Source organism: Neodiprion fabricii, chromosome 1 (assembly GCF_021155785.1).
Source record: "Neodiprion fabricii isolate iyNeoFabr1 chromosome 1, iyNeoFabr1.1, whole genome shotgun sequence".
Lineage (NCBI taxonomy): Eukaryota > Metazoa > Arthropoda > Insecta > Hymenoptera > Diprionidae > Neodiprion > Neodiprion fabricii.
In genome coordinates, this window is record NC_060239.1 from 35220505 (window position 1) to 35236797 (window position 16293).

General features: G+C 35.4%; 3 protein-coding genes across 8 annotated transcripts; 2 read left to right on the plus strand and 1 right to left on the minus strand.

Annotated features, from left to right (window-relative positions):
- The first annotated feature begins 14 nt into the window (after positions 1 to 14).
- On the plus strand, positions 15 to 3748 carry LOC124188012 (cleft lip and palate transmembrane protein 1-like protein). Its single transcript, XM_046580272.1, has 8 exons — positions 15 to 268; positions 777 to 891; positions 1233 to 1450; positions 1539 to 1824; positions 1896 to 2084; positions 2234 to 2442; positions 2603 to 2854; positions 3003 to 3748. Exons 1-8 carry the CDS (start codon positions 15 to 17, stop codon positions 3094 to 3096), a joined length of 1617 nt encoding a protein of 538 aa, XP_046436228.1. The 3' UTR covers positions 3097 to 3748.
- Positions 3749 to 3887: 139 nt separating this feature from the next.
- Positions 3888 to 11628, plus strand: LOC124188010. 3 transcript variants are annotated; one of them, XM_046580265.1, is made up of 20 exons: positions 3888 to 4734; positions 4968 to 5127; positions 5215 to 5354; positions 5473 to 5611; positions 5686 to 5869; positions 5991 to 6101; positions 6156 to 6380; positions 6617 to 6744; positions 6900 to 7028; positions 7105 to 7313; positions 7389 to 7534; positions 7719 to 8000; positions 8202 to 8352; positions 8453 to 9010; positions 9101 to 9403; positions 9581 to 9970; positions 10069 to 10394; positions 10461 to 10545; positions 10692 to 10992; positions 11394 to 11628. In XM_046580265.1, exons 2-20 carry the CDS (start codon positions 4995 to 4997, stop codon positions 11453 to 11455), a joined length of 4002 nt encoding a protein of 1333 aa, XP_046436221.1. In that variant the 5' UTR covers positions 3888 to 4734; positions 4968 to 4994; the 3' UTR covers positions 11456 to 11628. The 3 variants fall into 3 exon arrangements, with proteins under 3 accessions (XP_046436221.1, XP_046436220.1, XP_046436222.1); XM_046580264.1 differs by having other exon boundaries at positions 3888 to 4189; XM_046580266.1 differs by lacking the exon at positions 6900 to 7028 and having other exon boundaries at positions 3888 to 5127.
- Positions 10664 to 16032, minus strand: LOC124188011 (exocyst complex component 2). Of its 4 annotated transcripts, none has more exons than XM_046580269.1 (12): positions 15598 to 15916; positions 15181 to 15481; positions 14910 to 15105; positions 14280 to 14781; positions 13835 to 14139; positions 13357 to 13541; positions 13157 to 13271; positions 12810 to 13085; positions 12401 to 12727; positions 12135 to 12319; positions 11800 to 12004; positions 10664 to 10971 (listed from the first exon to the last, which is right to left on the minus strand). In XM_046580269.1, exons 1-11 carry the CDS (start codon positions 15704 to 15706, stop codon positions 11818 to 11820), a joined length of 2688 nt encoding a protein of 895 aa, XP_046436225.1. In that variant the 5' UTR covers positions 15707 to 15916; the 3' UTR covers positions 10664 to 10971; positions 11800 to 11817. The 4 variants fall into 4 exon arrangements, with proteins under 4 accessions (XP_046436225.1, XP_046436224.1, XP_046436223.1 ...); XM_046580268.1 differs by lacking the exon at positions 10664 to 10971 and adding an exon at positions 15933 to 16032 and having other exon boundaries at positions 11279 to 12004; positions 15598 to 15708; XM_046580267.1 differs by lacking the exon at positions 10664 to 10971 and having other exon boundaries at positions 11279 to 12004.
- Between the last annotated feature and the right edge of the window lie 261 nt (positions 16033 to 16293).

Here is a 16293-nt window from a genome sequence, read left to right on the forward strand (position 1 = left end):
TTGTTTTTCAGAAAATGAAATCACCATCTTTAAGCTTACTGCTCTCTGGAGTCTTCTTAGGGTACATAGCTTACTCTATTTACACACTTTCGTTGTTATTTGTACCGCCTCCATGCGTCAAGGGTGAAACCTGTCTCACCTCACTTTTGCATACCAAGCCAAAGCTGGGGCTTCATATGTATGTCTCGACGATGAGCCGTCCTCTCCAAAAAGAACTTATTCATGTATATTCTGAAGGGATATTTGATTACTCGTATGCACATGATATGTGAGTATAGAATAGGCTGGCTCAAACTTTGGAGAGTAACATTTTGATTATCCTTTTATTCTAATCGATGAGATTTATTACCGAGTAAAACATTAGTTCTGCATAATTAAATGGTCAAAACTTGCGATAGTCAGTATGTACGACATTCGGGTATTTCAATGGCATACATATTGTACTATGATCATTTCGTAATGAGTTTATCACATAGCATGAATTTTTCATGCTTAACCCATTTTTACGTATGTAATATTTTAATTAGTATGTATGATAAGACGGCTATTTTTACAATTTAACATTGTTATTCAGGATAGCTTCAATTTTATCTATTCACTACAAGTTTTGTAATTGTCTTGTCCTTGCTCTTATCATGTCAATTGGATAATTTGAATTCACTTATGTCCAAGTTGTATGTTTGAGGGTAAGAATTTGTTTGATGAGATATTGCATAGATTACAATAATATAAAAAAAAAGCAGTTTAAATCGATATTAACACGTAAAATATTGCAGGCAAGTAACATTGCCAATACCCCGCAAAACTCGAGAAAATGGAACGCTATTTCTACATCTACTTATAACACCACATACTGTAAAACATGGTGGCACATACAACGAAGTTATCAAGGCAAGTAAATTATAGCTTGAATCATAGCTGATGTTGAGGTGTACAAACCGAATGTGAAAATGTTGCAGAGTAAAATTGAGAATACTTATTAAGTGAAAACTAGCTGTCTGAATTAGAAGTCAAGTGCTCTAACGTTGATCAAAACAAGGCGGCAAATTTTAAGACCAGATTTTTTTATACCTTATGAAAAGCTATTACTTTCATAAAATCTTTAATGTACAGCTGCATTGTGTTATTCATGTATTTGATATAAATCGGTTGCGATTTGAGTCGCCTTATTATTCATATAAATAATCGCTAGAAACATCATATCTTATTTCATCGGTTCTCTTGTATTTCAGGATCCAACAACAGTTTATACTAGGATAAAAATGACTCAGTATGTAGTACCTGAAATTGCAGCGTTCAATTTATTGGGCGATGAAAAATCTAAGAAAAATACAGAGCGCTTAATGAAACCTGTTTCGCATTTAAAAAGCCAAGTTACTTTCACAATGATAACAGACAATATAAAATTGCCTGCACACAACTTACCATTAGAACTTGCAAGGGACATAAGGTGTGACGTGTTATCATTACAAATTATGCCGGTTAGCCTCCCTTCATACATCACTAAAATAAAAGTTATATTGTACAACTTTTTACAGCATAACACGAGATGGAATGTACTTGCCAATCGTGAACTACGATTTTCTCCAAACTCGGCATAGAGATTTGGTGAAAATATCACCACAAAATGATACCATGAATGTTACTGTATTTTACACACCTATTTCAATTGGGAAATTGAGATTAATATTGCATGTAGAGGCTGCTATGCAGGGACTGAAAGGTCTGGGTTTTTCGGACAAAGACGTTGACGAAGTTAAGGGCATTTTTGCTGATACTAATGTGTACCTTCTAGGTGGAACAATTTTTATTGCTGCAGTACACGTAAGTTCATTTATTTGATTATATCGGTTGTTAGTTTGTCTCGCTGAAATTGATGTATTCCGTTTTTTCAGCTTTTATTCGACTTTCTTGCATTTAAAAATGACGTCAGTTTCTGGCGTGGCAAAAATAATTTAGCAGGGTTGAGTGTGCGAACTGTAGTTTGGCGAGCTTTTAGTCAAGCGGTCATATTCCTGTACCTTCTTGACGAACAATCGTCTATGCTTGTTCTTATTCCCGCTGGTATCGGTACAATCATTGAGGTAAATGCGTTTCTTGAATAAATTTGAGTAACAATATGTATATATTATACATTTTTGGGGATGAAGAAAGTTTCCTTAAAAAAGTTTTTAGATTCTGAAATTTAAAGATACGGTGGTATGCTAATTGTTGCGGTGCACTATATTTACAGTTCTGGAAATCCAAAAAAATATTGAGGGCCGAATTTGTTACTGGCCAAGGCTGGTTACCACGAATTAAATTCGAAAAGATTGAATCCAGCTCTGCTGAAGAAAGAACACGTAAATTTGATGCTGAAAGTATGAAGTATCTGTCCTATCTTTTATATCCTTTAGTTACTGGTGGAGCAGTGTATTCGTTACTGTACCAACCTCACAAAAGGTAAGATATAATTTGAAAGATTTGATTGATCCATAACATATTCAACGAGACACGTCTCAAATAGTTACTAATGAGATTTACTGCTCGTTGAATACTCATCAACGTTCTTTCGAAGTTTTTTTTTTTTCTTTCATTCTAATACGATGATAATTGATTGCAGCTGGTACTCGTGGAGCATAAATTCCTTGGTGAACGGCGTGTATGCCTTTGGCTTCCTCTTTATGCTTCCACAATTATTTGTGAATTACAAGCTCAAGTCAGTTGCTCATTTACCATGGAGGGCATTTATGTATAAAGCATTTAACACTTTTATTGATGATATTTTTGCATTTATCATAACAATGCCGACTGCGCACAGAGTCGCGTGTTTCCGTGACGATGCTGTATTCTTAGTCTACCTCTACCAGAGATGGTAAGTTCCATACCAAGATTGGTTTTGTAGCTTTGGCTCCCTTATATTAATTTTTTCAATAAATTTAATATAATAATCCTCGATGACTTTTCATGTCATATAGTTGTGCACTACAGAAAAAGAAAATAATATTGTTAAAATTTTGTAGGCTTTATCCGGTTGACAAATCTCGTAGAGATGACGCAGTTTCAATTGATGAAACACCAATGGAGCATGCAATGTATGACAAGAAGAAAAATTAGTACAAATGTTGATCGTTAATTAAAGATATTATTAATTGTTTATTTATTATATTTCTTTCAATTCATTTTACTAACAATATGAAAAATTATATTACCACAATGTGATACTAAGATAAACTCTAGTGCACACTTGACATTCCGCGATTGTTCGAATCAGTAATATTATATTATGAAATAGTTCTAATTTACATTTGTTGGTAACATATCGATTTTGTTAAGGAAATACATAGATATATATTTATTCTAAAACTTGACAAGTGGTGACTAAAAGTAAAGAAGGCTTTGATATTAATATGTACGTTAAGGTTGTGGTGAAGTGATTTTTAAACATCTAAAATAAGAAATTCCTTAAGGTTCCCATTACATAGATATGATGCTAGCTATCAATTTGCAACGTCGATAGTTATTTAGAGACCTAGTGACGGTGAGATAAAAAATTATCACCGTCTCATAGTTTCAAGACTTTACATAGGAAGTCTGGAAGTTTATCACAGGTTTAACTTAGCTGAAAATAATTAAGAATGTACAAGTTAGTGTGGTAGTTAAATGCAGGCCCATCATATGACATTACTTTATGGCCTTACTGCCGTATTAGAAATAACTGATTTGTAACCAACGTTAGTTGTCAGTTGAATAAATTGTTCCACAACGATTTTTAGATGCTCAAATACTTGTTACGGTAGAAGTAATAAAGTGATTAACTTGTTAATAAATATCTTATATAAAGGGTGAATGCAATTGAAATTCTTTCAGAAGTTAACTTATCAACCTTATCAGTGATGCTTTTCAAGTAATAATCTGTGACGTAACAAACTATCATCAGCTAAAAGATTCCACACACTTATATATCTTGCTTCCGAATGCTAATATCTATGTCGTTGATACGTGTCAGATTAGGAAGAAATTATATATCTTGAAAATTAACGATAATCAATTAAGTATATGTTTTTAAGCCTCTGACATCTTGATACTTCATATCTTGAGATATTGAGTTGAAGACTTTTGTAACGATAACAGCACCAGTTTTACACACTGATAACTAAGGCAAACGACCAGACATGTATGCTGAAATCAACTAATATCTAAATATCCTGTGAGTAAAGAAATACAGTACAATATTGTACATTATTTTATCGTGTTTCAGTTACCATATGCTGGAGAATACTTGATAAATCTGCTTCATAGAATTCTTTGATAATGATGCGCAAGGTGAAAGTTCAAGTCCGTCTTAACACTCAGTTCTTTTATTTCGTTGTTTGACATAGAAATTATTTCTCTGACGCAAAGACGTTTCAGAGAAAAGTGACTCATCTTTAAAGAATTGTTAGTTTATTAAGTCTTTTATAAACTCACGGAATACATAGTTTGTACCTTTTTTCTCGACCTTGCGTCTGTAAAGAATCATTAAGTTATGATGTTTATTCCATTTACCAGGAAAGCAAAGATACCATAGAATCTTGTAATTTTTTTCAAGGCCCAAAGACTAATAGCCACGTGTTCCTATTGCCAGTTCTTCGCCGTATCATTAAATAATCACATCGTCGTATTCGTTTTTTACAGCTACCACAGTTTGCTAGTAAAACCTTGAAAACAAACATAGCCTTACTTCCAACTCAGTGGAATTTTCAACTGAAACTGGTGTATACTTGTGCTGATTAATAATAAAATTTCATATTTAAGTGACAGATTAACAATTTCAGTAAAATTACATGTCTGGATAGTACATGAAAAAATTCACTCGATGACGGTATACTTTAACATTGACATTGCGAAAGCATAGGAATTATCAGTACTGAATATACCACGTACCCCAAGTATTATCTCACAATTAATACCATTGACCCAATACTAATTTCAATCATGTCATTTAGATTACATAGTACTGAAAGTGATGGAAAATGGACTGGATCACAGTCGCAATTCAAGTAGTTACAGTAACTGTATTGCCTATATGGATTTACTTGTGGTTGAACAAGTCTGTTCAAAGGAAACTCGTTACAAATTCAATCATCAGCCACTACACAATCCCAGGTAACGTAAAACCGTCTTTCCTGGAGTTTTATTTCCGCAAATATATTTCCAACGATGTTGTCAAGTAATGTATTCTCATGCTACCAGGATGGAATTTTCATTTGAAGCGATGTTGGGCTGAATATTGTATAAACGGTGCGATAAGGAAAAAAGCTACAATTAAGAAGAAATATGACATAGTAGTGCCAAAAGAACTGGAAGAACTTAGGAAATTAAGTGATGAAGATGTAAGTATGTTTACATTTATTATTATGCTGTGAAATAGTCATCATTTAATTGCTAATTTGTAATATTGAAGAAAAATTTTACCAGTTACTTTCACGGAATTTTTACTTTGAATTCCAGAGTTCAGATAGTATCCAATTCTATGGTATTGATCAGAAAGGGAATTTTGTATTCATAAGTTTGACACGGAGAAGACATCGAACTGCTGAACTAATACTTCAACTAAGTTTAGCTGATGGACGCATGTATCAACTTCCTAGTAAGTTTTCATCGATTCATTTCTACTTTTTTTTTTTACGTAGTAGCATAAAATGGCCAACGATGTGATTCCAGATCATCCAGACAGTGTAATCTTCAACAATGTAGATCGTGGATGGTCTGCTGTAGGATTAAAGATTACACCTCTGGAGCCATGGAGACGGTGGAGAATAACTTTCAATGGTTTATTGAGAAATGGGATCAAACGTAATTATCGCCAAAATGAAGGAAAAGTAGAACATGTTCGTTTCCATTTTATGTGAGTACGACTTGTAATGTAATTTTATTTATAATTACATTTCAGATGAACAATTATTTAAAATAAGTAACACGTCGAGATTGGTAAGCATTGACCTATGTCACCAATAAACACGTTTCAGATACACTGCTAGTGCTCCGCCACTGTTATGGCCAAAAGATTGGAGTCCTGGTCTACAAGCAGATGCTCTGGCTAGAGAACCTTGGAAAAATCCTCAATGGATAAATATGATGTAAGACTGTTGCACACTGCGATAACATTACCTTTGACTCACTCAAATTTACAGCAAACTTAACAAGACCGGTGGATTTGACCAATGGGGAACTTTAGCTGGTCAATTAATTTTCGAAGATTCTTCAAGTACTGAATTATATTTACGTGGGCTACGACAGAGGCGTTGGGGTGTGCACAAACCTGCACAACTACATAGAACTGTTGACATTGTCGGTGTAATGTATGACGGAGCAATGTATTGTTTGGGCGCAGATAGTTCTAAGGAAGGTTTAACACAGTGAGTGTAAACTTGACATAAGCAGTAGACAATTACACTATTACTAATATATTACTCTGGTCATATTGTAAATCTTGCGACTATCACTGATTGTTACACAACAGAATGTGACATTGAACATTCATAAACTAGTTTATTGATGTTTTTAATATTCTCAATTTGAATATAATTCAGTCTATCCAGAATTGTTTTCATAGATTTTATTGACTTTATCTTAATTATTCTTTATTTTTCAGTATGAAATTCGGACATATCAGACAAGCTAACGATATAGTATTCTCCATTGATCAGTTGGATTTTGATTTAGCTTCTTATGCTGAACAAAGAGAGAACATTCCCACTAGATATAAAGTCAATTTCCGAGGTGAGACTAATTTTACAATGTATTTGTTTATCACTATATGGATTTTTCATCTTCATGCAATCCTTCTGCCATGGTTTTTACCGCTGCTAGGAATAATGAATTTGTTTTTCTAAGCATTAAACATTTAACATCACAAAATCATATTTGAAATCTAGCGGGTGGGAGGAAATATAGCACCGAAATTTGTCGCATAATGGATTCTGGTGCCACTTTGTATGGTGGGCGTCCATGGGATTGGGAAGCTAGAGTTTTTAACACCGAAATAAAATTGAATAACGACACAGGTGATGTACTGTTTCTTAAATACATGATGAAATAGGATCAAATATAATTATCATTATTAATGTATTTACGTTTTAGGGTACGGAATAGCATATTTGTGGTATAATTATAATGGCCCAAGCCCATTGAAACCAGTGGGAAAAATACCTCACCTCCTACCATCAAATTTGAAACCGGAAGTTGATTTGTACACAGTTTCATTTAAGGACCGAATTTGTCAAAGCGAGACGGCCGTTGGTGGTAAAGGATCTTCGATAGCATTACTAACGTCTATCCCACATAAGGAGGTAGCTGCTTATGGCACTGATTTATTTGACAATATTTTGAAGTAACTAAATGAATCATTTATATAATTTTTACAGTTCATCGTACCTTTGGGATTTTGCATTACCACAGCTGCTCTAAATCTACAGATAGAGAAAAATGAATCATTGGCAAATGCTGTTACTTATGTTAAAAACGTTAGTGCGGGAATATTGAAGGCTGATTTAAAAGTAGCTTGCGAGAAGTAAGTGTAAAAGATATTAATACCCATACATATTTTTCCTCTTACAGTCATATTTTTAGATTATCCTAAATATGCGGAATACATCAAATTTATATTATGTATGGTATTCGAAAGTCCACAATTATTTTCATGGCTGACGCAGCATCACAGGTGTGCTCCACTTCATGTATCTTTACGTTTTCAGAGCTGTAGCACTTTTTGAACAAACCCCTATAATCGAACCAATTCAAGCAGCAATAAGACAATCTGTCTCACATCTTGATTCTGATCCACAAACTGACTTGAAAATATCAGACAAGTTTGAAAGATTTGCAGTGAGATCTAGCGCTGTTGGAGAAGACAGTGAAGACACTTCGGCTGCAGGTCAAAATGCAACTTTCCTTGGATTGAAAGGCGTTGAAAATATCATTAAAGCAGTTGCAAAATGCTGGGGTAGTTTATATGCATATCAAAGTGTAGAATACAGGTATTTACAATTGACTGTGTTAACTTCTCTTTAAATGTTTACTTTATATTAATGTGTAATTTCGTTAACGAATGATGAAGTACAATGACTAGACTATTGTAAATTAGAAATACATTCAAATATTAATAATGCACAAAACTTAGTAAATAAGATTCCTGCAAGTTTATCTGAATCTCTACTGTACCGAAACTAATTAATTAGGAGACAACGTGGTCAACCCATAAAGGCTGAAATGGGGGTTTGTGTCCAGCAAATGGTTAATGCTGAGACAGCTGGTGTAATGTTCACAAGACATCCAACTTCCGGAGACCCTAGAGAAATTCTTATAACAGCTAATTATGGCCTGGGAGAGGTGGGTACGCAAGCATCTACCTAGCAATAAGTTATACCAAATAATTCTTGGATAGATGTAATATCGTCTACTAAACTTCCTTCTTTATGACTTCCACCAGAGTGTTGTTTCTGCAATGATTGAGCCCGACACAGTAATTGTTAAGAGAAGTTTGAACAATGCTTTAGCAGTGAAAGACCTCAAGTTGGGAAAGAAAACTCACAAAGTTTCAATGACTTCGGACGAGGGCACGGTAACTGAGGAGCTCAAAGACTCTTACCACAACGAATTATGTATTTCGGAAGAAACTGCTTTGAAATTGAGCAAATTGGGCATACATTTGGAAGCATTGTTCGGCTCTGCACGTGATATTGAATGGGCTGTTGCACAGGGAAAAATATTCTTGCTGCAAGCACGCCCAGTTACAGCTTTGGATAACTGGTCTGATTTCGAAATAATCCATGAATTAGATTCACCAGTGCCTAGTGAAATTGATACTCTAGTATTTTCTAATGCTGGGGAAGTTTTTCCAGGAGCTACATCACCGCTGACATTGAGTACTGTTGTGCGATCAATAGACAGGGCGATCCTGCTTGATTCTAAGTTTAAACCGACTCATTGTTATTGTGAAACTTTCATTGGTATTACAGGAATGAGATGCTGCATTAATTATATGAATGTAAGTGTCCATAAAATACGATAACTCACAAATTTCAAATTTGTTAAACTTTCCATATGCATTAGAATTCTTACACATACTTTTATGCAGACAATATTGCGTGAAGTTGAGTCCAAAATATCTTTAAGCAATAAGATCATCGATATCGCAATTTGTGGTCATGAAGTAACAACCCCAGAGCTTCATGCTTGGGCTGTGAAAAGAAATGGAATTCAGGGAATAAAGAGTAAACTGAAGTTGTATAAAGCCATAATAAGAGATACTTGGGTCAATGGAAACATAGAACAACTGGCTAAGAAATTTCACGCAAACTTCAAGTTTGATGTTGAGTCCTACGTAAGGGCGGAACATCTTTATAAAGATCTCGATGATAGTTTAGAGAAATTGCTTCAGGTACCTATATTCTTATATTTAATCATTATTTACATACTCATAATTTCTACTACAGACATGTGTTCAATTATTGACCAAAAAATTAGAAAAAATTGTGAACGTCATAACTTTGCTGCTTGCTGCTTCCATCATCTAATATTTACAAAAAACTGCTACTTTGTGTTCTCTTTGATGTAGGCATCAATATATCACGCTCATACATCAAAAGTGAGTGTATTCTGTCAAATTGTTGCAATGTCAGTGTTGACAGAAGGTGCTCCAAATTTGAATATCAACCACTATTCAGATGTAGGCATATTCCTAAGTTCCTGTAGTGATGTAGTGAGTGCTCAAGTTCCCACAGCTCTACGTAACCTTGCTAATACAATAAGGAATGGTGAAAAAGCTGAAGAATTTGTTAAGCTAGATCCAAAGGAAGCTAGAGATTGGTTAACGCTGAATTGCACTGCAGCTGCAGTCATGTTTGATGATTTTTTGAAAGAACACGGATACAGGTGCATAAGAGAATTAGATTTGATGACTGAAACATGGGATATGAAGCCTGAGAAACTAATATCCTCACTTCAAGTAAGTCATAAATACAACGAGATTCTCAAAATATATTACTTTCAACATAAGACTAAAATATTTTGATATTTATTTATTCTGTCACTGGCTAAAAACAGGCAGCCGTAGCATCATCAGGAGAGCCACCAGTATTTAAAGAATTAAGTGTAGCCGAAACTGTAGATCGATTACGCACGCCGAAAAGTCGAGTCACAAAAAAGATATTGGAGATGCTGATACCACTTAACAGGAGTGCCGTTAGTCGCAGAGAATTCACAAAAGCTGTTTTAGTTTCCACAGTCAATGCTTTGAGATTAGGATACCAAAAACTTGGTAGACTAATGGTCGAGGATGGCCAACTACCTGACATGAATTTGATATTCTTTCTTACCCATCAGGAAATTGGTCTGTTATTTATTAGTTCAAATCCAACATTAGTGCAAAAGTGAGTATTTTGCTTATTCATTACTGAGCATGAGGTTAATTTGAAAAACAAAAAATTGTTTTTTAGAGCGATAAGAAGACAAAGACTTTATCCTCACTGTGACAAAATTCAGTTTCCGGAAGTGAATAGAGGTGTATTAAAACCTATACTGGTAAGTGAAAAGTATTTCCTGTATAATATCAGTTCACAACAATTAAGAAAGTGGTATCCTTCAATTTTTTTTTGTAATGTCTAATCTGTACGTATATGGTAATCTTAACACTATTAAATATTTATAAAAATATTTGTTCTATTTAGGCAGAGCCCAGTACAAAAATTCGTGAGGGAGGTGCTCGGGTATCAGGAACGCCAGTCGGTGGAGGGACAGTCCTAGGTCGTGCTTGCATTATCACTAATATAAATGATGCTGTACAACTGAAACCTGGTGATATATTAATAACACAGTGCACCGATATTGGTTGGAGTCCCTATTTTCCAATATTGGGTGGTGTGGTCACTGAACTTGGAGGTCTCATTAGTCATGGAGCTGTTGTAGCGAGAGAATATGGTTTACCGTGTATTGTTGGTGCTGAAGGAGCTACACAAAAATTTCGTACAGGTATGTATGAATCAAAACATCTACACAAAAACAAGAAGAATAGTAGTACACTTATTCAATTCGTAACTATCATTTTTAACAATACCTGTAATAGCCCTTGTTTTATCCCTGATTTAAAAAGATATAAATATGTGAAATAAAGCAAGCTCTACATAAATATAATTTCGTGTTTGTGATGAAAAAAGCATCTTCCAAATTGTTTTCTCTGATATTTATTTGTTTTATTTTTCTTAGTTTTGCTATGCAATATTAGTCGTATTTACAATATGTATTTATAACTCTGATCATAGTCAGTTATCGTGATGCTTAGTATTATTCGTATTATCAGGTATAGACACTAAAACAAAACTTTACTGCTTCCTTTTTTTTTTGTAAACTATATTATCCACTCCTATTTACAGGTGATATAGTATTACTAACTGGAACTACCGGAATCTTGCAAGTCGTTGAAGAGACAACGTAAAGATTCATTTTTCGTGAGTGGAAATTGTATGTATGTACATAGTTTTACACCATCCTAATAATCTGCAAGTTTTTCTATGTATGGGAACCTGTCGCATAGCAAACAAATGTATATCTAACAGTTCTGTGTCTCTGTATTTTACAAAATATAAATAATTATACTACTATTTCAAACTGATTGAATAATCCGTGAAATATATTGTGAATCGTGCACAATTTACTCAATAGTAAATCCCACTTGTACTTAATAGCACGTTATTTGTCTTGATAAGAAGGGATTATGCGGAGTCATGCAAGTTGGTAAAAAAATTTGTCAATCATATAAACTGAAAGAAAAGTGGTTACCAAATTTCCAAATGGAAGTTAAACTGTTGTCGCACGATTTGGATCGGATCCCTTCAGAATAATGCCGTCTGCTGAATCGTCAGCAAGACATGCAAGTTGTAGGCGCATGGAGGAAGCTACTTTGCGCAATAGAGCATCGATTTTTTGCGAGTCCTCTTTACAGACTGGTTCAGAAATCGCATCCAATGCTTCTTCGAAAAAGCTCCTGTAGGAAAAATGTTGTATTTTCATTATGCTTCAGATTTCTACCCAAGCGAATCAGTGGCACAAATTTATTTGAATCTGATACAAATAGGGCTTCGGTTGGGATTCAAAAAAGAAAGACCAAGATTTACCCAGCTCTCGGAGTAATATAAGAGTGGACAGCACTTGTCAGTAACGTAATATCGACTCTAGCTTGAACAGCTCCTGAAGGACTAAAACGAGTTACACAAGACATCAGCCGTGCTAATTCTTCAGCAACTGTTTCAACAATGTGTGATAAAACTCTCTTCAATAATCCTGGTGAAACCCGTCGTACCTGTTTCATGAAATTACAACTATAAAATGAATCCAAATTATCTGTAACTTTAATATTTTCACATGAAAACAACGTAAATACCTCTGCATGAACTGCGATCAGATTAGTCAAAGCCTCTTGTACGTAAGGCCTCACGTGTGAGGGCTCAATGTCCAAATGCCATTCTAGACCACCTAGGTACATACTTGGTTCTATGGTACCGACAAGGGGATCACAGCGTCGTTCCAAATATGCGTCTAATACGGCACTATCCAATGTATCCAATTGAGTCCAATCGGTATTCGAACTCATGGTTAAAGACAAGGGCGGATAACCATGCTGCTTCAGTGCATCATTAACATGTGGTATTATTGTATTCAGAGTATAACGAATGTTACTCAGTGATATTAGTAAACACTGCTCCCATGTCTGTAGGAAGTGTAATAGTTTGGTTGGTAGCGTTTATTGAAAACAGTAACTAGCAATGAAAATATTCAAAGTAAATTCTCACTGGCCCTTGTTGCTTGTCTCTAGTTCTATAGCCAACTGGAGAACCAATCAGTTGTGATACTGAGGATTCATCATCGTCCATAGCTTCTTCACTTCCACTGAAAGCCAGCTGTTGTAAGCATTTTGCAAAAGCAGTGAATAGTGTTTTTACTGCATTATGAAACAGAGTTTGATGACTAGTATGCGCTAGCAAAGGGAGTTCTCGAGGTCCACAAGCTATTACTGTTTCTCGAGCCAGTTTTGACACTTCCAGTACCATTTCTTCAAAAAGACCTGGCTATTCAAGGTAAGTCAAACATAAATAAACTGGATATTTGTCTTGAAATATGTAGTGCCGGGGTGTATTACCAGTCGTGTTACTCCTCCGTGTTCATTCAGATATTCAATTTTCCATGTTTCCTTACGATGTAAGGCAGTTATTTTGTCTGCGGTTTGCTTGAACAATGCCACCAAGCACTGTAACCTGAATTGAACGCAAATGTTTTATTATTCACTTTAAATCATATTAATTCACATTTTGAAACTATCAAATACATTAGAATACCTACCTAAGATCAAATAAGTATTTGCCAAATATGTCTAAGGCCTCACTGGGTAAATCCAAATGAATTAAAGACGCATACGTTTGTCGGATACATCTCAAGTTATGAAGAAGCCAAGATGCATCCAAGTTTGTCCCACAGGCTGTTTTCATTGCATCCACTGCATGTTGCATACTAGATAGAACCAGGCTCTGAAATATCGAAATAGTATATTATGGCACAATTATGTAAAATGTAGGCATGTGTTACATATGATACTTTTTTGACATAGTATATGTAGAATAATTCGATTTTAAGCACTACTATTAGTGTATAAAATGGCACTTTTCGATGCAGTGTGTAAAATCGAATTACATGCATACTATATGAAAAACCTTATATGGAACATTTTTTTTCTCAGCATTAAAATGAAAAAGTATACCAAGTATTAAGGTTTAAAATAGAAAGTCAACAGCATTTCTTGAGTCATTATTTGAATACTCACTTTGAAGGGGATTTGTTTTTCTATATCAACAGTTACGTGTAATTGTCCTGTAAAATAACTCTGTCCTAAGCGCCATAAGTCTGGTAATTGCTCTGTGACCACATCACAAATAGCTTCAACACATAGAACCTGTGGCGGAACATTATTTTCCTCGTTTTGTTGCATTCTCAATTGTTTGACCGAGGTTGGCGTTAAGCCGTTTGACTTTGGGGTTTTACTCGAATCATCACCACCAGCGTTTTCAGATTCTAAATACTCGTTTATACAAGCTGTCACACTTTTTTCTAAATAATGAGCATGTGATGCTGAAATACAAACATACACCATTGCAGTACATCACAAAGAATTTCAACCTGTATAGAATACTAATGTACTTGACTGACCCGTGATGCCCTGGTTCATGAACTTTCCTATTGAAATTTCACATATATTTAATAGTGCATACCTATCGCATCCCATGCTGGATCACCTTCAGCTGCGAGGTTTACTAAATTTCTTATGATCTTTTTCTGCTCATCCAAAGTGACCGGCATTTCTTCTAATTTTTTTCGGAGCACAGTTCTAAGTTTTCCAATTCTAACTTCAATTTCGTTTAATACTTTTTTAAAAACTTCCAACTCAGTATTACCAAATAGATTCTTCACTCTGGCATAATCATTGATTACCAACTCATAATTCCCTCCCTTTATATTCTTTTCAATGTTTACTGGCATACAGAACAAAAATCGGTAGCGTTGCATCAAAGATAAGGCATTCCTTGTTGCATCCGCTTTATCTCTTCGAGCCAAGACATCATGAAATAGTTTGTCAGCTTCAGCCATTGAATCTTTGATAGCTTTTTCAAGTTTCGCTGTTGGATCTTTGCCATTTTTTTGAACATCTGACTCAAACTGTTCCTTCAGTAGCATAATTGTATCTAATTGCTCCATCACCGAACCAACATTCGCCTATAAATAAATAAAAAGATCAACAAATTACTTGTTGGAGAAGAAAATTAAACAAAAGTGTAAATCAGAAGATCGAATGTTGAACGAATCAAAAAGTATCTGTGTGATGTGAAATTGTCCTGTTTCACCTTGAGAAAAGATAATTGGCCCTCTTTCTGTGAGTGAACTTTGCGTCTGAGATAAGCTAATCCTGCTTTAAGATCATCTAGGGTGGTAGCATGATGATGTTGTAATAAAAACCAGCCTGGGTGAAACTTCTCACTGGCCAATTCACCGCTACCATCGCCAAATAGCTCAATTAATTCATCCTCAGGAAATTTCTTACTGAAAACAATATATTCTGATTAGATCTTGCTTCGTTACTATTGCAGTAATCTTGAATGCAGAACATTTCTTAACTCATTTCCTTCGACGCTGAGTCCTAACGGATCCTCTTGCTGATAATTAGTAGGTGACAGAGCTCGTCTTCCCCATACCAAGCTCTGCATTGGTGCTTCTTCAACCCATACAGCAGATTCTTTCATGGGTCCAATGGTTTCGTGATAGCCACGAAATTGGACGGTCGAAGTACCCTGGCCTCCATTTCTCGTTGTGACTATAATATCACCTCGCCCTTTACCTGGTCCAGAGCGGGCGATGATTTTGTTTGGGGACTTCCATTCAGCTGACAAAAGACACTCGCATCCGCAGATGGTCAAACCTGTAATAGGATGATTTTTTGGAAAATGTACAGCATGTGTATACCTCGATTCAATTTTCAATAGTTGACTTTTACAATTAATGCCAATATTTTCAACAGTGACAGTTCAATCTAACCTATCAGGTCCTGCGCTTTTGCTCCTAAAAACTCGCCTCTCAACGTCACTCGCGTTCCTGGTGGTCCTTCCTTCGGCGATATCCCTGTAACTACTGGCGGTGGACCCATATCTGCATTGAAAATAATTTCAGATGAATCAGACAATTGTCTCCAATCAATTCCTTATTTTGTGCTTATTTTTGTGGTCAAGATCAGGTTTATCTGTCAAACCGCCCCACGATTCCAGAAAATGTCAGCTCGGGTTAGATTAGGTTGGTTAAAAGGTTAGACAAGTGATGTCAGTGTCATGTCAGTGTCAAAGTGGTGTCAAATGTAATCAGAAATCCTCTTTTACCGATTTTAGTTTGAAATCTAGCGAAAGCCAGACGGGAGCATGAGAAGTTCCAGGAAATTCCACCAGGTAGCAGTTAGTAAACTTTCAGGGCTTTCAGGGCTTTCATCACTTGACTTACGATCGTGACCAGCCCCCTGTCACTCCGTGTTTCAGAAAACGAGTCTATGTTGTCACACTCGGTAGAGAGCGTTAGTAGTACAGTTGCACGGTTTGCGCGATTACCTTTACGGCCTTTACAGAGTGCAACCCACTGATACAGTGGTGCAACCCGTGCAACTGCACTACTAGCGCCTTCAATAAGAACTAAAATTATATGACATACTAGGTTAGTCTTTTTACTTTTTCGCTCGATCTAGTTGCA

What these genes read in the sequence shown, in the direction of transcription:
- LOC124188012 (XM_046580272.1), top strand. Translation starts at nt 15, where the DNA reads ATGAAATCACCATCTTTAAGCTTACTGCTCTCTGGAGTCTTCTTAGGG. An exon ending in TACTCGTATGCACATGATAT is followed by an intron (nt 269 to 776) that starts GTGAGTATAGAA and finishes AAAATATTGCAG; the next exon opens with GCAAGTAACATTGCCAATAC. An exon ending in GTCTACCTCTACCAGAGATG is followed by an intron (nt 2,855 to 3,002) that starts GTAAGTTCCATA and finishes AAAATTTTGTAG; the next exon opens with GCTTTATCCGGTTGACAAAT.
- LOC124188011 (XM_046580269.1), bottom strand. Translation starts at nt 15,706, where the DNA reads ATGGGTCCACCGCCAGTAGTTACAGGGATATCGCCGAAGGAAGGACCA. An exon ending in CTCAGCGTCGAAGGAAATGA is followed by an intron (nt 15,106 to 15,180) that starts GTTAAGAAATGT and finishes TATTGTTTTCAG; the next exon opens with TAAGAAATTTCCTGAGGATG. An exon ending in ACGGAGGAGTAACACGACTG is followed by an intron (nt 13,086 to 13,156) that starts GTAATACACCCC and finishes TACCTTGAATAG; the next exon opens with CCAGGTCTTTTTGAAGAAAT.
- LOC124188010 (XM_046580265.1), top strand. Translation starts at nt 4,995, where the DNA reads ATGGACTGGATCACAGTCGCAATTCAAGTAGTTACAGTAACTGTATTG. An exon ending in AAAATTGAATAACGACACAG is followed by an intron (nt 7,029 to 7,104) that starts GTGATGTACTGT and finishes TTTACGTTTTAG; the next exon opens with GGTACGGAATAGCATATTTG. An exon ending in AACTAATATCCTCACTTCAA is followed by an intron (nt 9,971 to 10,068) that starts GTAAGTCATAAA and finishes GGCTAAAAACAG; the next exon opens with GCAGCCGTAGCATCATCAGG.